The 19,860-nt window shown below is 48.6% G+C and overlaps 5 protein-coding genes across 5 annotated transcripts; 3 read left to right on the forward strand and 2 right to left on the reverse strand.

Annotated features, from left to right (window-relative positions):
• Positions 1-4,931: 4,931 nt before the first annotated feature.
• Positions 4,932-5,301, reverse strand: BO87DRAFT_380581 (uncharacterized protein). Its single transcript, XM_025624323.1, has one exon. It carries the CDS (start codon positions 5,206-5,208, stop codon positions 4,996-4,998), a length of 213 nt encoding a protein of 70 aa, XP_025474993.1. The 5' UTR covers positions 5,209-5,301; the 3' UTR covers positions 4,932-4,995.
• A 2,689-nt stretch (positions 5,302-7,990) lies between these two features.
• Positions 7,991-12,135, reverse strand: BO87DRAFT_410500 (uncharacterized protein). Its single transcript, XM_025626338.1, has 9 exons — positions 11,893-12,135; positions 10,313-11,760; positions 9,998-10,184; positions 9,683-9,828; positions 9,182-9,557; positions 8,845-9,111; positions 8,380-8,786; positions 8,216-8,328; positions 7,991-8,166 (listed from the first exon to the last, which is right to left on the reverse strand). Exons 1-9 carry the CDS (start codon positions 12,038-12,040, stop codon positions 8,133-8,135), a joined length of 3,126 nt encoding a protein of 1,041 aa, XP_025474994.1. The 5' UTR covers positions 12,041-12,135; the 3' UTR covers positions 7,991-8,132.
• Positions 12,136-12,275: 140 nt separating this feature from the next.
• On the forward strand, positions 12,276-13,637 carry BO87DRAFT_180701 (uncharacterized protein). Its single transcript, XM_025618406.1, has one exon. It carries the CDS (start codon positions 12,691-12,693, stop codon positions 13,282-13,284), a length of 594 nt encoding a protein of 197 aa, XP_025474995.1. The 5' UTR covers positions 12,276-12,690; the 3' UTR covers positions 13,285-13,637.
• A 790-nt stretch (positions 13,638-14,427) lies between these two features.
• BO87DRAFT_401292 (uncharacterized protein) lies at positions 14,428-15,308 on the forward strand (the record flags this gene model as incomplete). The annotated part of the gene is made up of 5 exons (XM_025625596.1): positions 14,428-14,462; positions 14,612-14,720; positions 14,858-14,947; positions 15,022-15,132; positions 15,171-15,308. 5 exons carry the CDS (start codon positions 14,428-14,430, stop codon positions 15,306-15,308), a joined length of 483 nt encoding a protein of 160 aa, XP_025474996.1.
• A 414-nt stretch (positions 15,309-15,722) lies between these two features.
• mirC (siderochrome-iron transporter MirC) lies at positions 15,723-17,954 on the forward strand. The gene is made up of 5 exons (XM_025618407.1): positions 15,723-16,112; positions 16,183-16,313; positions 16,366-17,100; positions 17,151-17,812; positions 17,869-17,954. The coding sequence occupies exons 1-5, from the start codon at positions 15,889-15,891 to the stop codon at positions 17,944-17,946; spliced, it is 1,830 nt and encodes a 609-aa protein (XP_025474997.1). The 5' UTR covers positions 15,723-15,888; the 3' UTR covers positions 17,947-17,954.
• The last annotated feature ends 1,906 nt before the right edge of the window (positions 17,955-19,860 follow it).

Here is a 19,860-nt window from a genome sequence, read left to right on the forward strand (position 1 = left end):
ACGTTTGCTTTTCTCTCTCTTCAAAGCTCCCTATAGGGATTCCCGCATTATTAAGCTCTGGGCTGCACCGGAGCCTGACTGCCACCGCGGCCGGTTCAGATCCGCCGGCCTTGACGATAAGCTTCAGCTCCAGGTCCGAGGCCGCAGCCACGGCGGTGAAAATGGACACCGTCTGCCTCCATTCCTGCTGCCATTGACTTTTCGCCGCAATTACTTGGCTTATTGGTGGACTTTTGACGATGAAACTCAAACCATGCCTGTTTCTGATTGGTTGGCTTGTTTTACCCAACTGGGAAATCTCGGTGATTAACCCTCGAGAATGCTAAACACCTAGTATGTAGTAGATGGACATGTCGTAAGAGGGTGAGGCCCTTACCTACTATTATAGGATATTTACTCGATCAAAATCTCTCATTATACGGAGCTGTGCAGGCAGGTTTGATGATTCTCCGGGAAGTTTACGACTATGCTGATTGAAGGAGTCATTCAGCCTGTCTCGTTTGCCTTCAGCCTCATTCCTCTTTGAGCCCCCCTCCTCTGCCCATTCCCTCAGGCACCGATGAATTTCTTACCCCTGCGCCTCGCAACACGTGGGGCCAATTGCAACGAGCGCAGGCCTCACTTTCTCCCCGTCGTCCGCTGCATAGTATACTTAGTGGCGAACGCTATGCCTAGCAGGTCAAGTAGATGGCTTAGTATAGTAGTCAGAAGCGAGTAATCCATGCGCGATGCCGATTCCCGATACGTACGGATCCCGAGTCTGGCCGCGCCGTAAGGTAGACCCATTTTGTTTTTGGTTTTTTATTTTAATTTTAATTTTCTGATTTTCGCTTCTACTGGCGAAAAGGATAAATTGCATGCCTCGGGACAAGACAATGAGATTGACACCTAATGTATGCGACAGGAGTGGAAGCGCGAGACAAGATGCAGGCATCTTTCATTATTGCACATTGTGTTCGGCCGGACGACATTCCTGCAACCAATCAGCTTTACTCTGAGCCAATGATTGCCATCTAAAGTAGCAGTCTAGACTGTCGTAGACGAGGATTTGCGGCGCAGTCGTTGTACATCTGTCCTGACGCTACGTGATGGAGTCGCTACGGAGAACGGAGACCAGCCAAGTCCTTAGAGTCCGGCGTTTAAGAAACTGAGTGGGGGTGATGGGGGGGGGGGGGGGAGAAGAGGAGAAGAAAGGAAGTACTCCGTATGTAGACGGTCTTTTGGCTAGCGTTCGGAATGGCTGTCCCCCGTCAATAGCTTATGACGGGTGCTATCGACCCTTTGCTAACTACTCCGACTTGGGACGTACTAGTGTTATTTGGTACCTACAGAGATGGTCCGCACACCGTAGATTGCTATACTAGTATGTGGTAACTTACCTACTTCTTACTAATGTGGGTGAGTCAACTAAATGAAGTAAAGAAGTATGTACGCGTATATATGTATGTATGCATGTGCTTGACAACAATTTCATATCACAAGGGCGGTGCATCGTCAATCAGTCAGTCAGGATGATGTATGTCGGGGGGGAAGGGAAAGTGACTGGACTGGGCTACGGAGTACAGGAGGCTATAATTATCCCGACGCAAACCAATAATGATGCATACTATAGGATGATCGCGTCGATGACTTTCCCATTCCCCCAAGGGCCTTTTCTGGTTTACAGCCAGAATACATACTAGTGTGGGCTGCCATGGGAGCCAGAGAGGGAAGCATTGACCCCAGCAAGCTGGCCCCTGCCATGCAAGCAATCAGGCCTTCCCCTACAGTGACTCTGTTAAGTTAAGCCTGACTGCAGCCCGGATGGGCCGGCGCGCTGTAAGGTCCGATACCATACCATACGCCTTCATTCACGGCCAATCCAAGCCGGCTGGCCGTTCGATCGACGTCGGCAAGCGAGATCGATTCCGCGTCTCAGACAACAACCCAAGAGTTAGTTGCTGCTGCTGCTAAACTAGTGTAGTTATTCTCTTCTCTCTCTCTGCCTGAGAGCAGTCACAACCGGTGCGCCCGCCGCCTCTTCAGTGTCACGCTGGACTCACCCTAAATGGTGCCACGGGCAAAGCAAAGTACCTCCCCTAAAGGACGTACCCCAGGTAAGCTTACTCCTTGCTTACCACGCCTTAATCTTGACTGAAGAAATGCCTAACCGTTTTCATCCACTGAGTCAGTCAGGTACCAGCTCGAGCCAGCTTTTAACCTACGTAGGGCTTAAAAAGTAATATCTAAGCAACTGTGTTGAAAAGCTTCATGAATATTTTCATTGTTCAAGACATCCTCGGTTTTTCAAACCCACCGTGGACAGCGAGTGCAATTTCCCTCACATTTTCCCCCCCTCCTCCTCCCAGCCTCGGGGACCATTTGCCAAACTTACCAGGCCTACTCAGAAAACCCCTCAGCTGGACGGAACCTGCTCAAGGTTGCCTACTAATGCCCAACTATCACACCCTCTACCAGACTGTCGGGTCCATGATGTAGTATTCGCGCTGCGAGAATCAGCCGGTGGCCTGCACCGATTGTCCCAGTTAATCTAATTTATTTTTTTTCGTCTCTTCTCGCACTCGCACAACTGGGGCTGCTGCTCCTGCATGGAGGCAGCCGGATTCCTGTCTCATCCCTCTCTTTCCGATCCATGTTCGTTGGGGTCATTCGTCTCCCTCGTCTGTTCGTCTTTTTTTGACTCCGGAGTACTCTCGACCACCAACCCCCTCTCCTCTTCTACCCTCCAGCAGAGGTTATGGAGCCGCTCAAGAGACGGAATATTAATTTAGAGTAACACTAGATACTCACTACTCCTAACTCCGGACTGATACTAACTAGCGATTTTATCAACTAGGAGTAGTTTTGAACACGGTCATGCAGAATGCCTCACCCACCATCCACACTCGTTTAGTTGACTTGCCTTACGTTCTAACCACCTCATTATTATTACTGACTTGGTAAATTGTTGACTTGACCTTCTTGGCTAAAGGAAACCCACGGAGGAGTCCTTCCCTTCCTTGCTTCGGTCCAGTCCTCGGACCACCCCCGGAGAACCCATGGTTTCTCCCCATTGCTAAGCATCTCTCAACCTCTGGTTCACCCGACTTTTCTTTTCACCAGCGAAACAAAAAATGCCAACCATCTACACGATCGCTAGAAGCCAAAACCCACCCCACACATCGTAGTAATACCAACGAGACATATCTCTCACTCTCTCCCGTCATAGCAATTTCTCTTTGTTTCCCTTCTCGGTGATCTCCGTGCAAGTATCCACTTCGGAAAACAAGGCTAACCCCCCCGTTCTCGACCTTGTTTCGCAACTTGGCCCTTCTTTGTTCTCGACATACCCTAGGGTTGTATCCAGAATTGGCGGCGCGGGAGGGGAGAGCCCCAGAAAGATACATCCGTCTTTTTGTCTAGCCTAATTATTGCATGCCAATAACCCAAGGATACTTGCCTACCCTCTCTCGAAGTGGACACCAAAAACAGGCAGACAGAGACAGCGACTGACAAGAACTGACAAAGCCAGCCGGTCGGTCGGTCGGTCGGCCGGCCGACCCAGGATTGAGCACCGAATGGATTCGGTTAGTAACCATGGGTTTTGGACTCATTGTTGTTTCAGGCAATTTCCTTATAAGGTACTCCGTAGCGTGTTAGTAGTAGTATGTAGTTTTTAGTTTACATGGATGTATGTACACACGGGCAAGGCCCCGCGTGCTGCTTTGCTGTGCGGAGCAAAAAAAGCGATCGTCACTTTACTAACTACTAACTTACTAACTAAACAATGTTCAACATCGGCTATTGTAAATACCTATATTTTGTTGTGATATGATTGTCGTGTTCGTATAAACAAAACCATAGCAGACAGGATTATTATCGAATCTAGTGCAGAGTAAATAATTAAAATGACTAACTAGCTAGCTGGATATGTACCCTCCGACCGAGGTAAGTAATTACTGCGAGTCTGCGACAAACAATGACAAATACTACCTTCTTCTGCTGCTTCTTCCTTCCACTTCCCCGGCCTGCCCTCTTCTTGGCCTCTCTTTCTATTCGCTTGCCATAATGAAAATATCCGGGGGTCGGTAGGTAGGTAACTAAGTACTACGTATCATCTAACTGCCATACTTGCTACTTACGGTAGTATCCATAGTGAACACGAAAACTGCCATGTAAGGAGAAAAGAATACCAAGATATTCGACTTACCCCTTCTTCAGTCAACCTGATTCTTCATTAGTAGTATATTATGTATAACATACATAAGTAGATGATTAATGTCCCCTCTATCGACATAACTATGAAGTAGTAGTAGTCACATGCATCTAACTTGGTACTTCTACTACGTAGAGTAAGTAGGTAGGTAGGTGGGTAGATACTCAGGTATGTAGCAGTACATTTACATGTGAGAAGGTGCATACATAAGTACTTTCCATCTTGTGTACCCCTTCCCCTTTGCCCCCTTCCCCTCTCTTTCTCACTACAGCCAGCATACATAAGTAGTGTAACATAACATACATACTAATCAGTTGTTCAAGTCTAACCCTGGAAATGCATTGCAACTAAACCACAGTTCCCCTCCTTTCTTCTTCCCCGTACCGGAAAAGTATTAGTAGTAGGAGGAAGAGCATACCTACCTACCTAGCTACTTACCGGTCCGAGATTCCGGTGCAGGCAGTACACACACACCTCGACCCAACATACACACACACAGTCCACATGTAACTCTGCAACTATGCATCATTCGAACCTGGCTGCAATGGCAGGCAGACAGACAGACAGACAGGTAGGTAGACAGGATCCTACTAAATGGAGAATCATCGGTGATACTACTATGTACATTATCACTCATACCAAGTATGTCCTACGTACTATGTACCATGCAAGTAGTATATCGGCATGCATTCATGTCTGTCTCAACCTACCATGCAACATAATGAAATGGAATGACCTCAGATAGATATATCTCCTCGGAGAAAGCACCCCCTTTACCCATAACTACTTACGGTACATACTCAACCCCCAGATAAGAAAACCAGCAGACAAGACAGCCAAGCATCGCAAGCATCAAAACCAGCAACAGCAACAACGGCAACGCCTAAGAAAGGGATAGGGGATATGTAGGGTACACACATATGTGACTCACGAGTCATGACAAGAAGAAAAAAGCCCTGCAGAATGCAGATCATTTCACTGAAGGAGAGAAGAAGAATTAGGAAACAGTTCATTTTGAATCAGATTACTCCTAGGAGAGACTTTTTTCTGGATCAGAGAGGAAAAAAAACTGAATCGGAGGGAAAAGTAAAGTTACATCATGTTCTTTGCATTTCGGGATTTGAAAATTGAGAGGAATAAGTTCTTGGGCTTGGAATGCTAGAATTTATGTATGTGTGTTGTGTATGCTGTGGTGGTTTTGACTTGGCTTGGCTTGGGTAATTGGAATGTTTGGATTGGAGATCGGTCTTTGGCGGGTTTTGGCAATGCTTGTGTGTGTGGGTGTTTGTTGGGGTTGAGAGGGAATAGGACTGCTTCGGTGGAATGTGTATGTTTGTTCTGCTCTATTTTCGTATCTAATTTCGACTTTGATAATTTACTATTCTGCTACTCTGATTGAGGCAATTGTCTTGGTCATTGAGATAGATGGAGAAGAAGGGTTATTATGTCCGTTATGTCCGAGGGAGGTCTCTTGGCGGTGTATGGTATTGTATACGTGTTATGTATGGCGTATGGTTTCGTGTACTGGTATGTATTGGTCTGTACTGTTGATGGGCAGACAGTTTCTTGATGAAAGGCATAGTTGCGATATTATGATTATCTGAAGAGCATTTATAGCTTACTTGTTTGCTTCCTCAGGATGGTGCATGGCGTGACTGATGTAGTGTTGGTAGATCATGTATAATACTGCTCGATATATATTTTGTACTATACGATGTTCGGATATACTATCTACTAGGGTCAAGTTGAGTTATTTCTGTAGGCAGACATGGGATGGATTAAGCCAAAGTACTGGCTTCTAAGTTCAATTATTATTTACTTTATTCAGCGAGGATCTATTTGTTGGACCTTCAAGTATTGACTGATAAGGGTAATTGAGGAGAATACTAGACCATGCTGCTGTCTGCTGCCCTCAGCAAAGCTATTGGCAGCCATACCCCCTGGATCTTAATGCCGCACATTAAAGCTCCGAATGCTGCTGGCATTGTAGCTTCATGCACGCCCTCTCTGTAAGCTATTCTCTCGCTGGCAGGAGCAGACAGCCCCGAGGGTAGCCGGCGTTGTCCAAGTGACGAGTATCATTGACGATCAGACCATACACAAGAGCTCCAGGGTATTGGCTGGGATGATGTGCACCATGTACCTCTAGATGTGTACATTGACCAAAGGATAATCTGTAGACTCTGGAACTTTCTGATCCTGCTATGTTGTACTGCAATACCACGTTGAGATGATATGGTACCACATCCATGTCATCCTGCAGGTCGTTGAGGTATTGACTCGTTAGCCGGACTCACAGAGTTGAGGGTTTAATTGTCGATGGGCTGCTTACCCTGTGAGAGTGTTTCCGACTGCATCATGACGTTCATCTGGTGGGAACGCTGACCTTGAATGTCTCCTCGCTGCTTCTCGTCCGATTTTTGTCAATCTTCTAAGCCTTCCCCTTCTTAGCCTTCCACTTGTTGTGCCATGTCAGCGCGTCGTGGCTGATCGTCACTTGATCTCTATTGCGTAGTAGAACTTAATCTCAACGAGAAAACTATATGCAGCAACTATAAAAGTTAGACTAGTTCCTTGATCAGAGCAGAGAATTGCAGAGTAGATTGCTCACACACAATGATGACAGTGTCAAACTGAATGACGAGCCTCGCAGGAATGAAGCCTTAAGGCGTCCCATGATGAGCCTTGAGAAATATAAGCTTGTCCGTAGCAAGCCCTTAAGCACTGACAAAATCACTTGAGACAGATCAATGTAATGTGGCTTGCCTTAACTCGTATCCCTCGAATCCTTCGCTCATGAATATAAAGAGTTGTCATGAGGAAGTAGACAGCCACTGCGATAGTGCAATGGCCGATAAGCTGACTCTCGGGCCACCTCTCGAAAGAACCCCATTTGAGAGCTGATAAGGAGTCTGCACCAAACTGTGCAAAGAACGAAGAAGATAAAGAGTTGCTTCGGGTTAAAGGTTCACTGTAGCCAAGCATACAGCGTTATGTTGTCATCGTGGATGCTGTATTGACCGCTCCAATATCTCCATGCCTCTCGACGAGGTATTTGACCATGGCCGAGGGAATTCTATGCCAAATTAGAAGTAGATGAGAAGAGGAAGATAATATGTGAGTAGCCTTGCTGCTTGTCTATCACTAGCTGGACATGAACCTTACATACCATATGAATATGTAATGTAGACTAACCACAACGGGACAGTTGGCTAGTACTCCAGTTGTTACTTGGCTTTCCAAGATTTCTCATGTGGGAAGGTAATGCGTCTTGCTCTAGGCCCTTCTTTTCCATCCTTTCTCTCTTGTTATCTATACCTCTCGAGGGCGTGTTATGAATGATTATATTCAGGTTCAGTGTACGTAGGCTGTGTCTATTTGCCAGAATAGTCAAACTTTGAGGACCAGGGTAACGGAGTTGAAGAAGTTGACTTGTCTGTCATGAATCTGCTTCGAGAGGTCCGGGGTTGTATTGTGATTTACTGGTATGCTATGCCACAACCTTGTGTATTATGAAATTTGCTATGAGGGAAAGTTGTATCGAAAGTTGCTGATGCCCGTCGAACCGTTTGAAAAGAGTCAGGTTTAGAAGGGTCAGCGATATGTCTACCGCTTATATGTCTACAGAGATCTAATCGCTAGGCCTAGTCGTCACCTATACACCATGCTATAGTGAATCAATGCCTTGGTATTGGACTTTTGCCTCATGATTCAAGCCTTATGGAACTACATCAATGCATGTCGCATGCTTTTATTAACTATCTGAGGTGCAATAAATCCATCAGGTTACCACAACGCCTGTCCGTTAAGCAATCTTCCCCAACCCCAGATACATCCTGCATATCCTGCCATTTTACCTATATTCGAACCCGCCCTATACATGACCATCTTGGTAAACCGCCCCATATGTAGGTAGCCAAACATAGTCTGCTTGACTTCAGTCAATGTGCATACCGGTAGCGAACTCGCAGCTGAGTGAGGTTAGCAGTAGTCATTATAGACTGACACAAGGGTACCTACGGGTCTGTCGCATACTGAACGTTGCAGTGCTCCCACTCAGGATCACGCACGAGAATCCCGCGGAACCGCACAGCATCCTCGATGGAGCAGAAGCGGAAGACGACGTTACGGGCCTAGTAAAATGAGTATGCTAAACACAAGAGGAATAAAGGAAGGAGACTCACATCTCCAGGCACATATGAGTCCAGGATCTTTTCAACCTTGCGACCACTGCCACAGGCCATGTTGTACAGCTGCGCCATGCTGGCATTCATGTCGACTCCGACAGCTCTCACGGCGCGAGTTGAACCGACAGAAAGGTTGAAAGAAAGCTGGGAGCTGACCACGTCAACTTCCTTGCCCATCTCAACAAACACGGTGATCCTTCTTTCTTTGTCAAGGTCGATGCCGTTTGGGTACTTGTCGTAAAAGGCCTGGCATGCTTCATGTTCACAAAAGAGGATATGAGCAGTTCCGTTGCCATGGACGTGGACACTTTCGATATTGCCACCGTGCACAAGCGACAGAACCTTAGCAGGGGTGCACCAGGTGGCAGGCAAGCCTCGGAGGATGATACGACGGACACGAGAAGCTAAAACAAGTCGTGTAAGTAAGTTAACCACCGGAAGATAGGATATGATATATGATACCTGGCTTGTCACGAGCAGCAGGGGTGCCCCAGCTCTTGAAAGTAGTAAGGTTCTCACGGTCCTCTACCTCACTGGCGTCACTTGAAGCTACAGCTTCCGAACCACGAGGACCAGCGCTGATAGTAGCAGCAGCATTGTAGTCCTGGGGCTCGGAGTCACCAAAAACACTGGACACTCCAGCCTTGGGGGTCTCGGGCTTCACTTCAGATTCTTCGGCATCAGGCTTGATACTCCACTCGTCGTCATAAGTGTTTTGACCGGATGGTGCTACAGAAGACAATAACATTAGATATGTCGCGTCAAAACTTCACAATGGCTGTGGTCGCATGATACTTACCAAAAACATCAGCATCAGCACGAGACTCGGGACGACTCATTGAAACACTGGCCTTCTCACTGGACGCGTCGACAGCAACAGTAGGAGTGCCATAAGTCTTTGGCAGCTTCAAGGAGCGAGCAGCAGCCATGAAGCTGACCGTGTCGTCCACATCGGCGACAGGGAACGTCTTGGTATTTTCCTTGTCCTCCATGGTGTTGCCAAACGAAGAAGATAAGGGAGAAGAAGGAAGAGAACAAGTGGAAAGGAAAGTGTCGACGGGAAGTATCGACGGAGAAGACTGAGATGGAAAATAAGGAGCAGAGGATGGGCGAGTTTTATTTTCGCCGACAGTGAAGTGCGTGGCTTCGTTACCTGAACGACGAAGAGGGGGTTCCTGTTCAGGTCTAGCAGTCAGCCCAGCAAGAAGACTCTCACCGTGCTATGGTAAATTACAACAAGACGTATTGAATGGGCGAAAAGGCCGGTACAAGACAAACAGCAGGAAAGAGAGAGACTGACCGAGAGATGTGTCTTCTTGGGAGCATGTCGGCTCTCTTCGAGACCGAAAGACGTCTTCTCCATGAAGGTTCCGACGACACCGTAGATTATACTGGTGACCCTGCTGGCAAATTCCATTGTAGGGACCGGACGCTTGTCCATGATAACTAGGAAGATTATGAAACGTTTGAGATGGGATATTAGGAGATATGTAGGTGTCTAACAAGAGGGAAGATGGTTGTAAGAGGAAGGATGCTAGGCAACAGATGAAAAGAAAGATGAACCAGCAACTGCAGAGGAAGCCAGACAAAGGAATAAGAGGGGCTAGTATATTACAATATAAATAGCATAGTAGGGAATAACACTTGAAGTCTAATATGATTGGCAAGTCCCGCCAAAATAGCTTGTGACCGAGGTGATCTCGACGGTGAATGGCATTTCGAGGGCGTTTTCGTAATACAGATCTACAAGCATCATTGTTCCATCCAATGTTGTTTCGAAATGTGATATCATTTGGATTGCACTATGTCCATGGACGTCTATAGATGAAAATTTATGTACCCATAACTCGTGGCCTATACAGTAAAGAGAACAATGCAATATGCATGCAGGGAATATCTACACATTGATCGAAATCCCTTATGAAGGTACTTCAATCTCCTCATATCCCTTCTGGCCCTCTTTGCGATGCTCGATGATGACTTGGAGTCCCGGGCGTCCGCAAAAGCCATCTTTGCCTGCAACCCGATCAACGAGTTGAAATGACCCATTCCCCTCTTCATGTTCATCAGGGATCCAGACCTTCTCCTGAGATATCTGGCCGGGGACTTCGGTTCGCCGAGGATTGAACCAAGGCATGCCGACGAAATGGTTGAGGATATCATGGATCCAAGAGTACAGCTTCTCGAACCGCCGCGTAGTCCCTAACCAGGAAAGGGTGCGGGTGTCGTACGCAACCCGGACATATGGATTGATATAGATCCCCGTGTCTGTGATCTTCTCTGGGTCCGGCTGAGGCTTCTGAATATCGGCATGGATAAGACAACACTCAGAAGCTTCCCAGAACGTATCATGTGACGCCCGGAACCGGGCAGGTGATTTGTCCTCTCCAGGCAGCTGAGGCTGTACATCCATGACCGATGAATCTGTATCGCGCTGGAAGAACCGCGCGTCGAATGCTACCATTCCTCCCCAGCAACTCCGCACCCGCACAGCATCTTTCTGAGCTAGTACGTCCTGGCGGCTCTGACCTTGTCCAGCGCTAGTGAACCACGGGAAGAAAGGCACGCCCACGCCAAAGCCCTGCAGATCGCGTGTCGCATAAGTGTCATAAAATTTGAATGGGTTGATGAAATCCACGGCGCACGCGGCCCGGTATTGAGAAACGCCATCATCCGTGGCATTTGTGGAGAACAGAAGCTGGAGCGCATCCACCGGGTTGAATGCAACGTCGTTCAAGTAGAGCAGCTTGTCGTAGCGCACTCCCGGCTGGTCGTCCAGCGGTTTTAGAGCTCGGTTCCGCACCTCCGCCAAGTACTCGATACGTTTGATCCGCCTTGAACCGCCGGGAACGGCAACTGTCGGTAAACCGGCCAGATCCAGATGCTGCTCGAAAATAATGGACTTCTGGCATGTGGCCCGATCCGCCAGATCTTGAAGCGCACTCTCTCCATCTCGACCGCTGTCGTTCTCATAGATGCTCAAGAAAACATTGTCTTCTCCGAGCAGATCGATCAGCTCAAGCACACTGTCCCCCCAATGTCCTCGTGCTAGATCGCCATCAGGGTCATATAAGCTCGCTGCGATGAAGACTTTTTCATTGCGGATGTTGCCTCGGCCGGATTTCGTTGACTGAGACACCGCATTCCGAAGCGACAAGTAATGTGGCGGCGGCTGGGTATAGGAGGGCCGGAATATGGAGGTCAGGACGATGAGAAGGAATATAACGCCGATAACGGCAGAAACATAGTTGCAGATGCGGCGGAATAAAGAACGACGATAGCGACCGGAGTACCTCGACCCCGAAGGCTTCAAGTGACGATAACCGGCATAAGTTGATGAGAAGAGTCGCGACCACAGGGGCACTCTCCTGGAATCATCTGGATAATAGTAGCCAATAGACATGGCAAACAGATCTTGACAGGCAAGTCGAAGCAATCACTTTGCTCAGCCCATGCCTAGGATACAATGGATCATGGAAAAACCAGAGGCAGGCCAGCAACCAGGCAAACAAACCATCCTCTTCTCCCCAAACTTTGCCTCGCCAGGCCACGGGGTTTTCCCCTTTGCCACCAAGGGGAGCGCACGCCTGCTTATGTCATCGGTGGAAAAGGAGTCTCCCCGCTCACGTGCTTTGCCGGCCATCGTGGAACTGGCCATTGTGGGAGGAGGGACTCCCTGCAGGGAACCCCAGACCACATGGGGGGAATGTGTCTAAAGAAGTCTCAAAACCATACCAAGTGAGGAGTGAGTTTACTGATAACGGCCGGGAACCCCGGGGGATTTCTATCAAGCCTACCTACTTTTAACAGTAAGTCGTACCAGACAATTGCCCCATAGTTACCTTCCGACCGGCCTTATCGTCGTGCTTCTAATCGCCCCGTAGTCTCCGATTACCCCACTCACCCAGAGTCATAGCTGTCATAGGCCAAACCCTGTACCGCAGACGGTGAGGATCTCCCTGCGACCGCATACCTATTCGAGTACATTGTGGCCCAGGTCAATCCGGATGCTGGCTTTAGCTCGGAGTCTCTACTACTAGTATGGCGTCGCTGGCTGCCCCAATCAATATGACGTAGGCCATTTGGCTACAAGAGACCTCTGCTCTTCCTCACATCATCCATCTCTGTTTCTCCTTTCTCCTTCAAGACCTTTGTATTTTGTTCCTTTGGAATAACTCCATCTCATTCCTACCCTTCCTTTCCAATTACCCTCCCTCAAATACCCTTTTCCAGTCCGAAACCGTCTAACGGGGTGAGGATCTCACAGACATTGCCAAAGCGTCCTCTTCACGGAACCAGCCGGCAATCATGACCAAGTTCACTTTCGCCAATTCCTCCGAGAAGGTACCCGGTGATGGGATCCTCCCCGCCCAATTCTCCATCAGAGCGGCCCCTCAAACAGATGCTTGGTCCAAACCTCCATCCACAGACACATTCACTGCGCCGATTCTATACCGGAGTGTTCCGTTGAAGTCGTTCAAACGGGTCAGAGTCGCCTTCAATGCAGTCTGGCAGCAAAACTATGACCAGGGTGGACTCATCCTTGTCCTCAACGGTGCGGGAGGCACCCGGAAATGGGTCAAGACAGGCATCGAACTCACCCGTGGCCGACCTCACCTGAGTACCGTCACCAAAGACAACTGGGCGGACTGGAGTCTGCAGCCTGTCCCGTCAGGAGGTGGAGCGGCGACACTAGAGCTGGTCCGAGAGTCAGACAATAGCCTGTGGATTTATCTTGTGGAAGGCATCCAGAAATCCCCTCTTCGGGAAGTCACCTGGGTGTTCGAGGAACCTAATGTTCAAGACCTTTGGGTTGGGCTCTATGCAGCACGGCCTTCGAAAGAGGGGGGGGAGGACCTGGTGGTGAACTTTGGCCATCTGATACTCGACACGTCAGATTAATGGATGTCCTGTGTGCAAATGTATCTTATGCATAATGTCCATGGTGGTCATGTCATCTAGATATTGTCCCGAGTCGATTGGCAGTCCCTATAATGTTGATACTTCGGATGATGGATTTCAGGTACCCTACCTGAAATAGAATGGTACAATGCAATCTCAGTCCCAGACCGTAAGAAAACGTACTGCTGAATTTGCAAGCTTGTAGTAGCAGTCCTCGATGTGTGCTGGATAGTAGTATTCGAGTGTCACTGAAAATGCTTGCCAATCATAACTGAGGGTCCGGCTATCTGCCAGCTCCATTACCGTCGCTGGTTCGATCCCCAGAAGCACCGACCACCATCATGGATGACTGAATGCATAGATAGGTAATACGCCAGCTGTTATTGGGGGCATGGATTTCTGCAAAACAGATCACATGAAATAACACCAGCACAGGGCGTCACTTGTGGCCAGCATATTCACATTTTCTCGAGAATCGAGCTCATGGCCTATCTGCTGGGTGGGAGATGAGGGATTAAAATCCAAAGAGGGGGTGGAAGAGGGGAGCAGGGTAACTAATAGTATCTGGTCTATATGCAAGAACTGCAGCCCATATGAACTGATCCGATTCGAAGCGAATAGAGAAGAAAAAGTAGTAGCACTTGAAGAATCTTAACCAACCGCAAGAAAACTCCGTGTGCAACCTATACGAGGAAGAAAACAACGCTAAGCTTTACCACAGCGGTGTCGTACAGTGGGCAGTGTACCCATTCCGGAGGGTTGCGAACCGAACTTGAAGCCCAATACAATATCTTTACCCTTTTGAGTAAGTGGGTGGATCGTTAAAGTTCGGCTTGACTCTTCCGTGAACACGACCGACCAGAAAAATATCGCATTAATTTCCTGCGGCTTTCGCGCCTTCTTGTCAATATTCATTGTGGAGTTTCGCACCCCTCGAAAGTGTCGAATCTCCTATCCAGGATGGTCTTACCCAGATGATCCGGTGATTGTTATTACTCACACGGGATGATCGTTGCTCGAGGGGTAAGAGTAAAACTGTAGGCTGCGGAGACTATGCATCACCCCGTGACCGACGGATGATGACCAGGAGCGGTTGTTCCCGAGTCATCCAGCATCGGCTGTGCCACTTCCCCCAATCATGCGATGGGGCCGGGATTTCTCATTGACGATTACGCAGAGTCTTTGCTGAGCAATCAAATAACTCCGAGATCCCTGATTTCTTTCGTTGGCGTGATTACAATTACTCTGTGTCTCCATAAGACATTCAAAGAGTGGGTGAAAAATGTAAGAGAATGGAGTAGTACTATTACGCTGTGCAATAGTATAGTAGTAGTACGGTGTTGGATCAGTCAGGTTCGGCCTGCAAGGGGGAAGCGTGGATGATGCGCGCCTTCATTCTTCTTACGAGCAGAATGTCAGGCGGTCTGAAGGGAACAGTATAACAAGGGCAGCAGTATATATGCTTATGCTGCACATACTCTTTGTTCTCTTATTTTATTATTTTATCTTCAACACAAGAACTACATTGTAATATACTCGAATAATATAAAATCCATCTTATTGTTTATCCCAGGCTTTCCTTTTTCCGGGTCCGACCGCCGGACCAGGTGATCTTATCATATCTGATGTTCAGTTGCCCGCCTGCGTAGGATTCAGAATCCCGGTCGCCTTGCCACACTATCCTTCCCCCCCCCCCCACCAACACCACCACGCTTTTTCCCTAGTGAACTCCTGCAGTCGAAGCCTTCTTTGCAGCAAGGCCCAGGGGTACATGCTCACTCGATCCTCCTCATTTCCCCCCTTCTATCCGTCTACGAAACGAAACTCCCGCCCCTTCCCCGTCAATGGGTGCCCGTGGCCGAGGCACAAGCTTTGCAACCATCCAGCCCATCCGAAAGTCCCCTCGGTCTCATTCGACCAACGACTGGCGTGGGACAAAACAAAACATTGACAGCTCCGTTCGGACTATCTGGTGCAGCAATTCAGCGGGTGCCACACTACCCTTCTGGGCCACGGGCGTTTAGCCCATAGGCTAGGTCCTGGGCCTCCCACTTGGACTTGCATAAGTGCGGCCTGTCGATCGTGTCCAGTGGTGTGAATCATATCGGGGAGCCTGATTTGGGCTTGCAGACTCATAGCTGAGCCCCTTGGCCTCCGTTCTCCGGGCTGTACGCCAGATCTGGCGATCCACGCGTGCTGCGCATTCCGCTGCTTGATTTGGTGACCTAACTGATGCATGTGGTACCCAAACCTGGCTTCAGGGTGCTCCATCTTGCTAGTGTCTTTTGCTTTTTTCTTACCCTGCTTATTCTTTAGACTTTGATACCCCCTCTTCGTTGGCTAGTGTATTGCTTTTTCGTTTGGTGGATCTGGCTGGTACAGGTCGCAGATACCCTTTTACGTCCGCTTAGCCTTGCAATCGTCAGCCTGCTCCGTCCTTTTCATGCCTGCTACTTCGACATTGAAACTATCGGACTCAAACTGTTGCTTCATCTGCTACCTTCACCACGACGAAGTATTTGACGACCTGTCGCAATAAATGGACCCTGGTCATCTTATAGCTACCCAGCGATACCATCCATCAACGATTACGGCGCAGCCGCGATGCCCCTTCTTGACCACCGCTCAACAGTCTCATATGGTACCCTCGATCAAATGGATCAAGACAACAGGGAGGCGGAGGAGCGCCTCCTTCAGGCGGAATACGACCCTGAAGGTCATGATAGTGAAGTAGAATCCTCTGTGGATTCGGTTCAGGAGGGTGTTCGGAAGATTGAAGCAATCAATCTGACATGGACAACACGGTCGTTGATTATAGCATATGTCAGGTAAGCCTCGTAAATTATCAGGATTGGTGTCTGCTCTCAATATCCTTCGTGGTTGCTAATGGTGTTGAAGCATCTTCCTCATGGCTTTCTGTACCTCGCTCGAAAGCCAAACCGTGATGTCCCTTTCGGCTTATGCCACCAGTGCTTTCAGCAAGCACTCCCTTATCTCTACGGTTCTCGTTGTTCAAAATGTGGTGAACGGTGAGTATATTTCTCCCTTGGGGTTATTCTTATTCTCTGCTGACCCTCGTAGCTGTTATCAAGCCTCCTATGGCTAAGGTTGCCGACGTCTTCGGTCGGTTCGAAGCGTTCTGTGTCAGCATCCTCATATACGTTCTAGGATACATCCAAATGGCTGCGTCGACAAACGTTCAGACATATGCCTCTGCGCAGATTTTCTACTCTGCCGGATCTACCGGCTTGCAGATACTTCAACAGGTGTTTATTGCTGACAGCAGCAGCCTATTGAACCGTGCGCTCCTGGCGCTTCTACCAGAGCTTCCATTCTTGGTCACGGTCTGGATTGGCCCGACTATTGCAAATGCAGTGCTTCAGCATACATCCTGGCGATGGGGTTATGGAATGTGGTCGATCCTCCTACCTGCCTCGTTTCTTCCGTTGGCACTTTCGCTATTGTTCAACCAACGCAAGGCTCGAAGACTGAACTTGATCAAGCCTAGACACCCTCATCGACGAGGCCTCCTTTCAATTATCCGCCACACTTGGTACGATCTTGACATGTTCGGTCTGATCTTGCTCTCAACAGCGGTGACTTTGATTTTGGTCCCTCTTACGCTTGCTTCCAATGCCAAGAATGGATGGAAGAATGGCAGCATCATCGCGATGATTGTGATTGGCATTCTCTGCCTTTTTGCGCTTCCCGCCTGGGAAACATCAAAGAAACTGGCTCCCAAGCCTCTGTTGTCCCTGCATCTACTCAAAGACCGAACAGCGCTCGCAGGGTGTACTCTGGCATTCTTCTATTTCAGTAAGACTCCACTTTCTCACAAATCAAGGTACTCTGCTAATTCGTCTTAGTGGCGTTCTATTTCTCGGTTCAGCCTTACCTCTACTCTTACCTGCAGGTTGTTCAGGGCTATGATGTTGCCACAGCTGGCCGTGTGACCCAAACCTTTGCCTTCACGTCGACTATTGCTGCCTTCGTCGTGTCATTGCTCATTAAATATACGCGCCGGTACCGGATCTATGTCACCTGCGGTTGTGTCATCTACATTGGGGGAATTCTGTTGATGTTGCTCTACCGTAAGGAAGGAAGCTCACCGGCGCAGATCTTGGGTACGCAGATTATCGTTGGCATGGGCGGTGGACTCCTCAACGTTCCAGTGCAGTTGGGCGTTCAGGCCTCTGCTAGCCACCAAGAAGTTGCTGCAGCGACCGCAATGTTTTTGACTTCCATGGAGATGGGTGGGGCCGTTGGAGCAGCCATTTCAGGAGCCGTTTGGACACATCATATTCCGAGAAAGCTGCAACTCTACCTCCCTGACGAGTTCAAATCCGATGCGGGTGAAATCTTCGGGAAGTTGACCAAGGCATTGTCTTACCCGATGGGATCCCCCGTCCGGGTAGCGATCAATCGCGCATACCAGGAGACCATGAACAAGCTCCTGGTGTTGGCGTTCGTTGTCACGATTCCGCTGATCCCGCTCAGTCTACTGATGACGAATTACAAACTGGATAAGGTATGTGCTTGTGAAGATGGCGTTGATGTTGAACCAATTGATTAACGATGGAGTAGATGAGCGAGTCATCCGACCACGAGCCGATCCCAGTTGAAGATGAGGGTGAGCCCGAGGGACGTGCGAAACGAACCTGACAGACCGCATTGGCGTTCATGTACCCTTCGCTTGAATCTGCCATATTGTACAAACACATACAGGGAGAGCATCCCGGTTAGATTGCAAGGGCACTCCATTATTATTTCGCCTGCTGTCAACCGTCGCAAACCCGCATGGGATAGAGAAGGCGGTGTGAAAAACCCCATGACTTGGGGATCCGAAAATGGACTGTGTACAATCCAAACTATATACATTGATGATTGATTGGTTGCCATTTCTTTTCATGCTTTTGGATTGAGGCCGACAGTGCCGTTTGTGCGAGCATTCACTTGGCGTTCTGGATTCTCCTTGATGGCTTGCGCCATGAAACTCAAGCTGCAACGGCGAGAACGGCCGGCAGCGGATGATCCTGCGGGATGATATTATAGATGTTACGACTAGACTAGATGATTTATGGGTCACGTCATATATATATATATAGCAAGCATTGGTACTATTTGATTGGAATTTTACTTGTGCGCCTTGTTTTCTGTAGGTTCTGATTGGTTGCTGTAGTGGTGCGACGATAATAGCGCTGAGGATTGGACCGGGGGGAATGAAGAAGGGAAAGCAGATTGATATGTACCGATCCCCAGGGTGGAATCTGGGCCCCGTCATGAAACTTAGCGCGGGGGCGTTTTATTGAGGTCGGTCTGGGCGTTTGCAGTGCTGAATACTATTTAGTCTATAGTCTAGTAGTACAAAGCCATTACTTAGATAGACGAGATGAAGAGGGCGGTCGGTGCTGTCCAACCAGCCCCGTGCGAGGTCGGGATGGCATGGGATGGCATGGCATAGCCCTGACCCTGGCCTCATTGTTACCCTCGTCGATGACACCCCTCGGGGTCGCAGTTGATCACAATCACTGCTACTTGCTACTGCCTACTGACTACTAGCTTCACTAACTGCTAGGTTGTTCCTCCTTGGGCGCGTAGCGAATCAAGCTAGGACAGGCGCAGTCAGTGCGACCGTCTGGGCAAGCTAGATTGATTGGCTCAAGCATCTGATGCTCAGTGTGACGGGATTCATGGCGAAATTATGATTGATTCCTTACCCAACTGGAGGTGTTACCTAACCTTACTTAACTTTACTACTTTACTTTCGCCTGAGCCTTAGGATCATTACTGCCTGCCTGCCTGCCTGGCCTTACCTTACACTGGACAGCCAGCCTGACTTCCGAGGCAAGCCTGGGGCCCGGAGAGAGTGTGTGATGAGATTGATGGCTTTGCTTTTGATGGAGCATGATCGGTTATTGTAGGAGTTTGTAAGTAGTAAGTAGGTAGTTAAGTAACTGTTATGGACTGAAAGAGTAGGCCTCGCTTTTCTTCCCTCCTTTCTCTTTATCCCTTTCTTCATCATCGGTTTTATTTACTCTCGTCATTTTTTCTACCACGGCTCTGTTTCGTCTTATTCTATCGATCGGATCCGATCAAGTTGCGGTTTTTAATTGCTTTTGGGTGTTGGATGACTTGACTTGGCTCTCCTCCTTCCTCCACCCTCTCTTCCTCGGTCTGGTATTTACTACCATCACTATCATCTCATCACATCTCATCTCTCTGCGCTTCCTCGGCATCACGCTATCGTTGCGGAAGACAAGACGATCGAGATTCTAAAGGGAAAAAAAATTACGGAAGAGAGAAGGATCGCGACAGGATAGAATAAAAGGGGGTGGTTTATCTAGGTTGCCGTCATATTGGCCTTAGTCCGATCTCTGTGAGTTGTCTCTTATCTTAGGTTGTGGATCGCCGTTGTGTTGCTTTTTCATCTGGCCGTTCAGTGGGTAAAGAAAAAGAGCGTGACCGGGGGGGGGTGAGGAAGTCTTTTCCTTTGGGAGTTTCATCAACAGCCCAGGGTAAATTACTTCAAACGGTGGCGCAACTCGCAACCATCAAAAAGAGAAATTGTTGTCAGAG

Source organism: Aspergillus neoniger (genome assembly GCF_003184625.1).
Source record: "Aspergillus neoniger CBS 115656 unplaced genomic scaffold BO87scaffold_48, whole genome shotgun sequence".
Taxonomy (NCBI): domain Eukaryota; kingdom Fungi; phylum Ascomycota; class Eurotiomycetes; order Eurotiales; family Aspergillaceae; genus Aspergillus; species Aspergillus neoniger.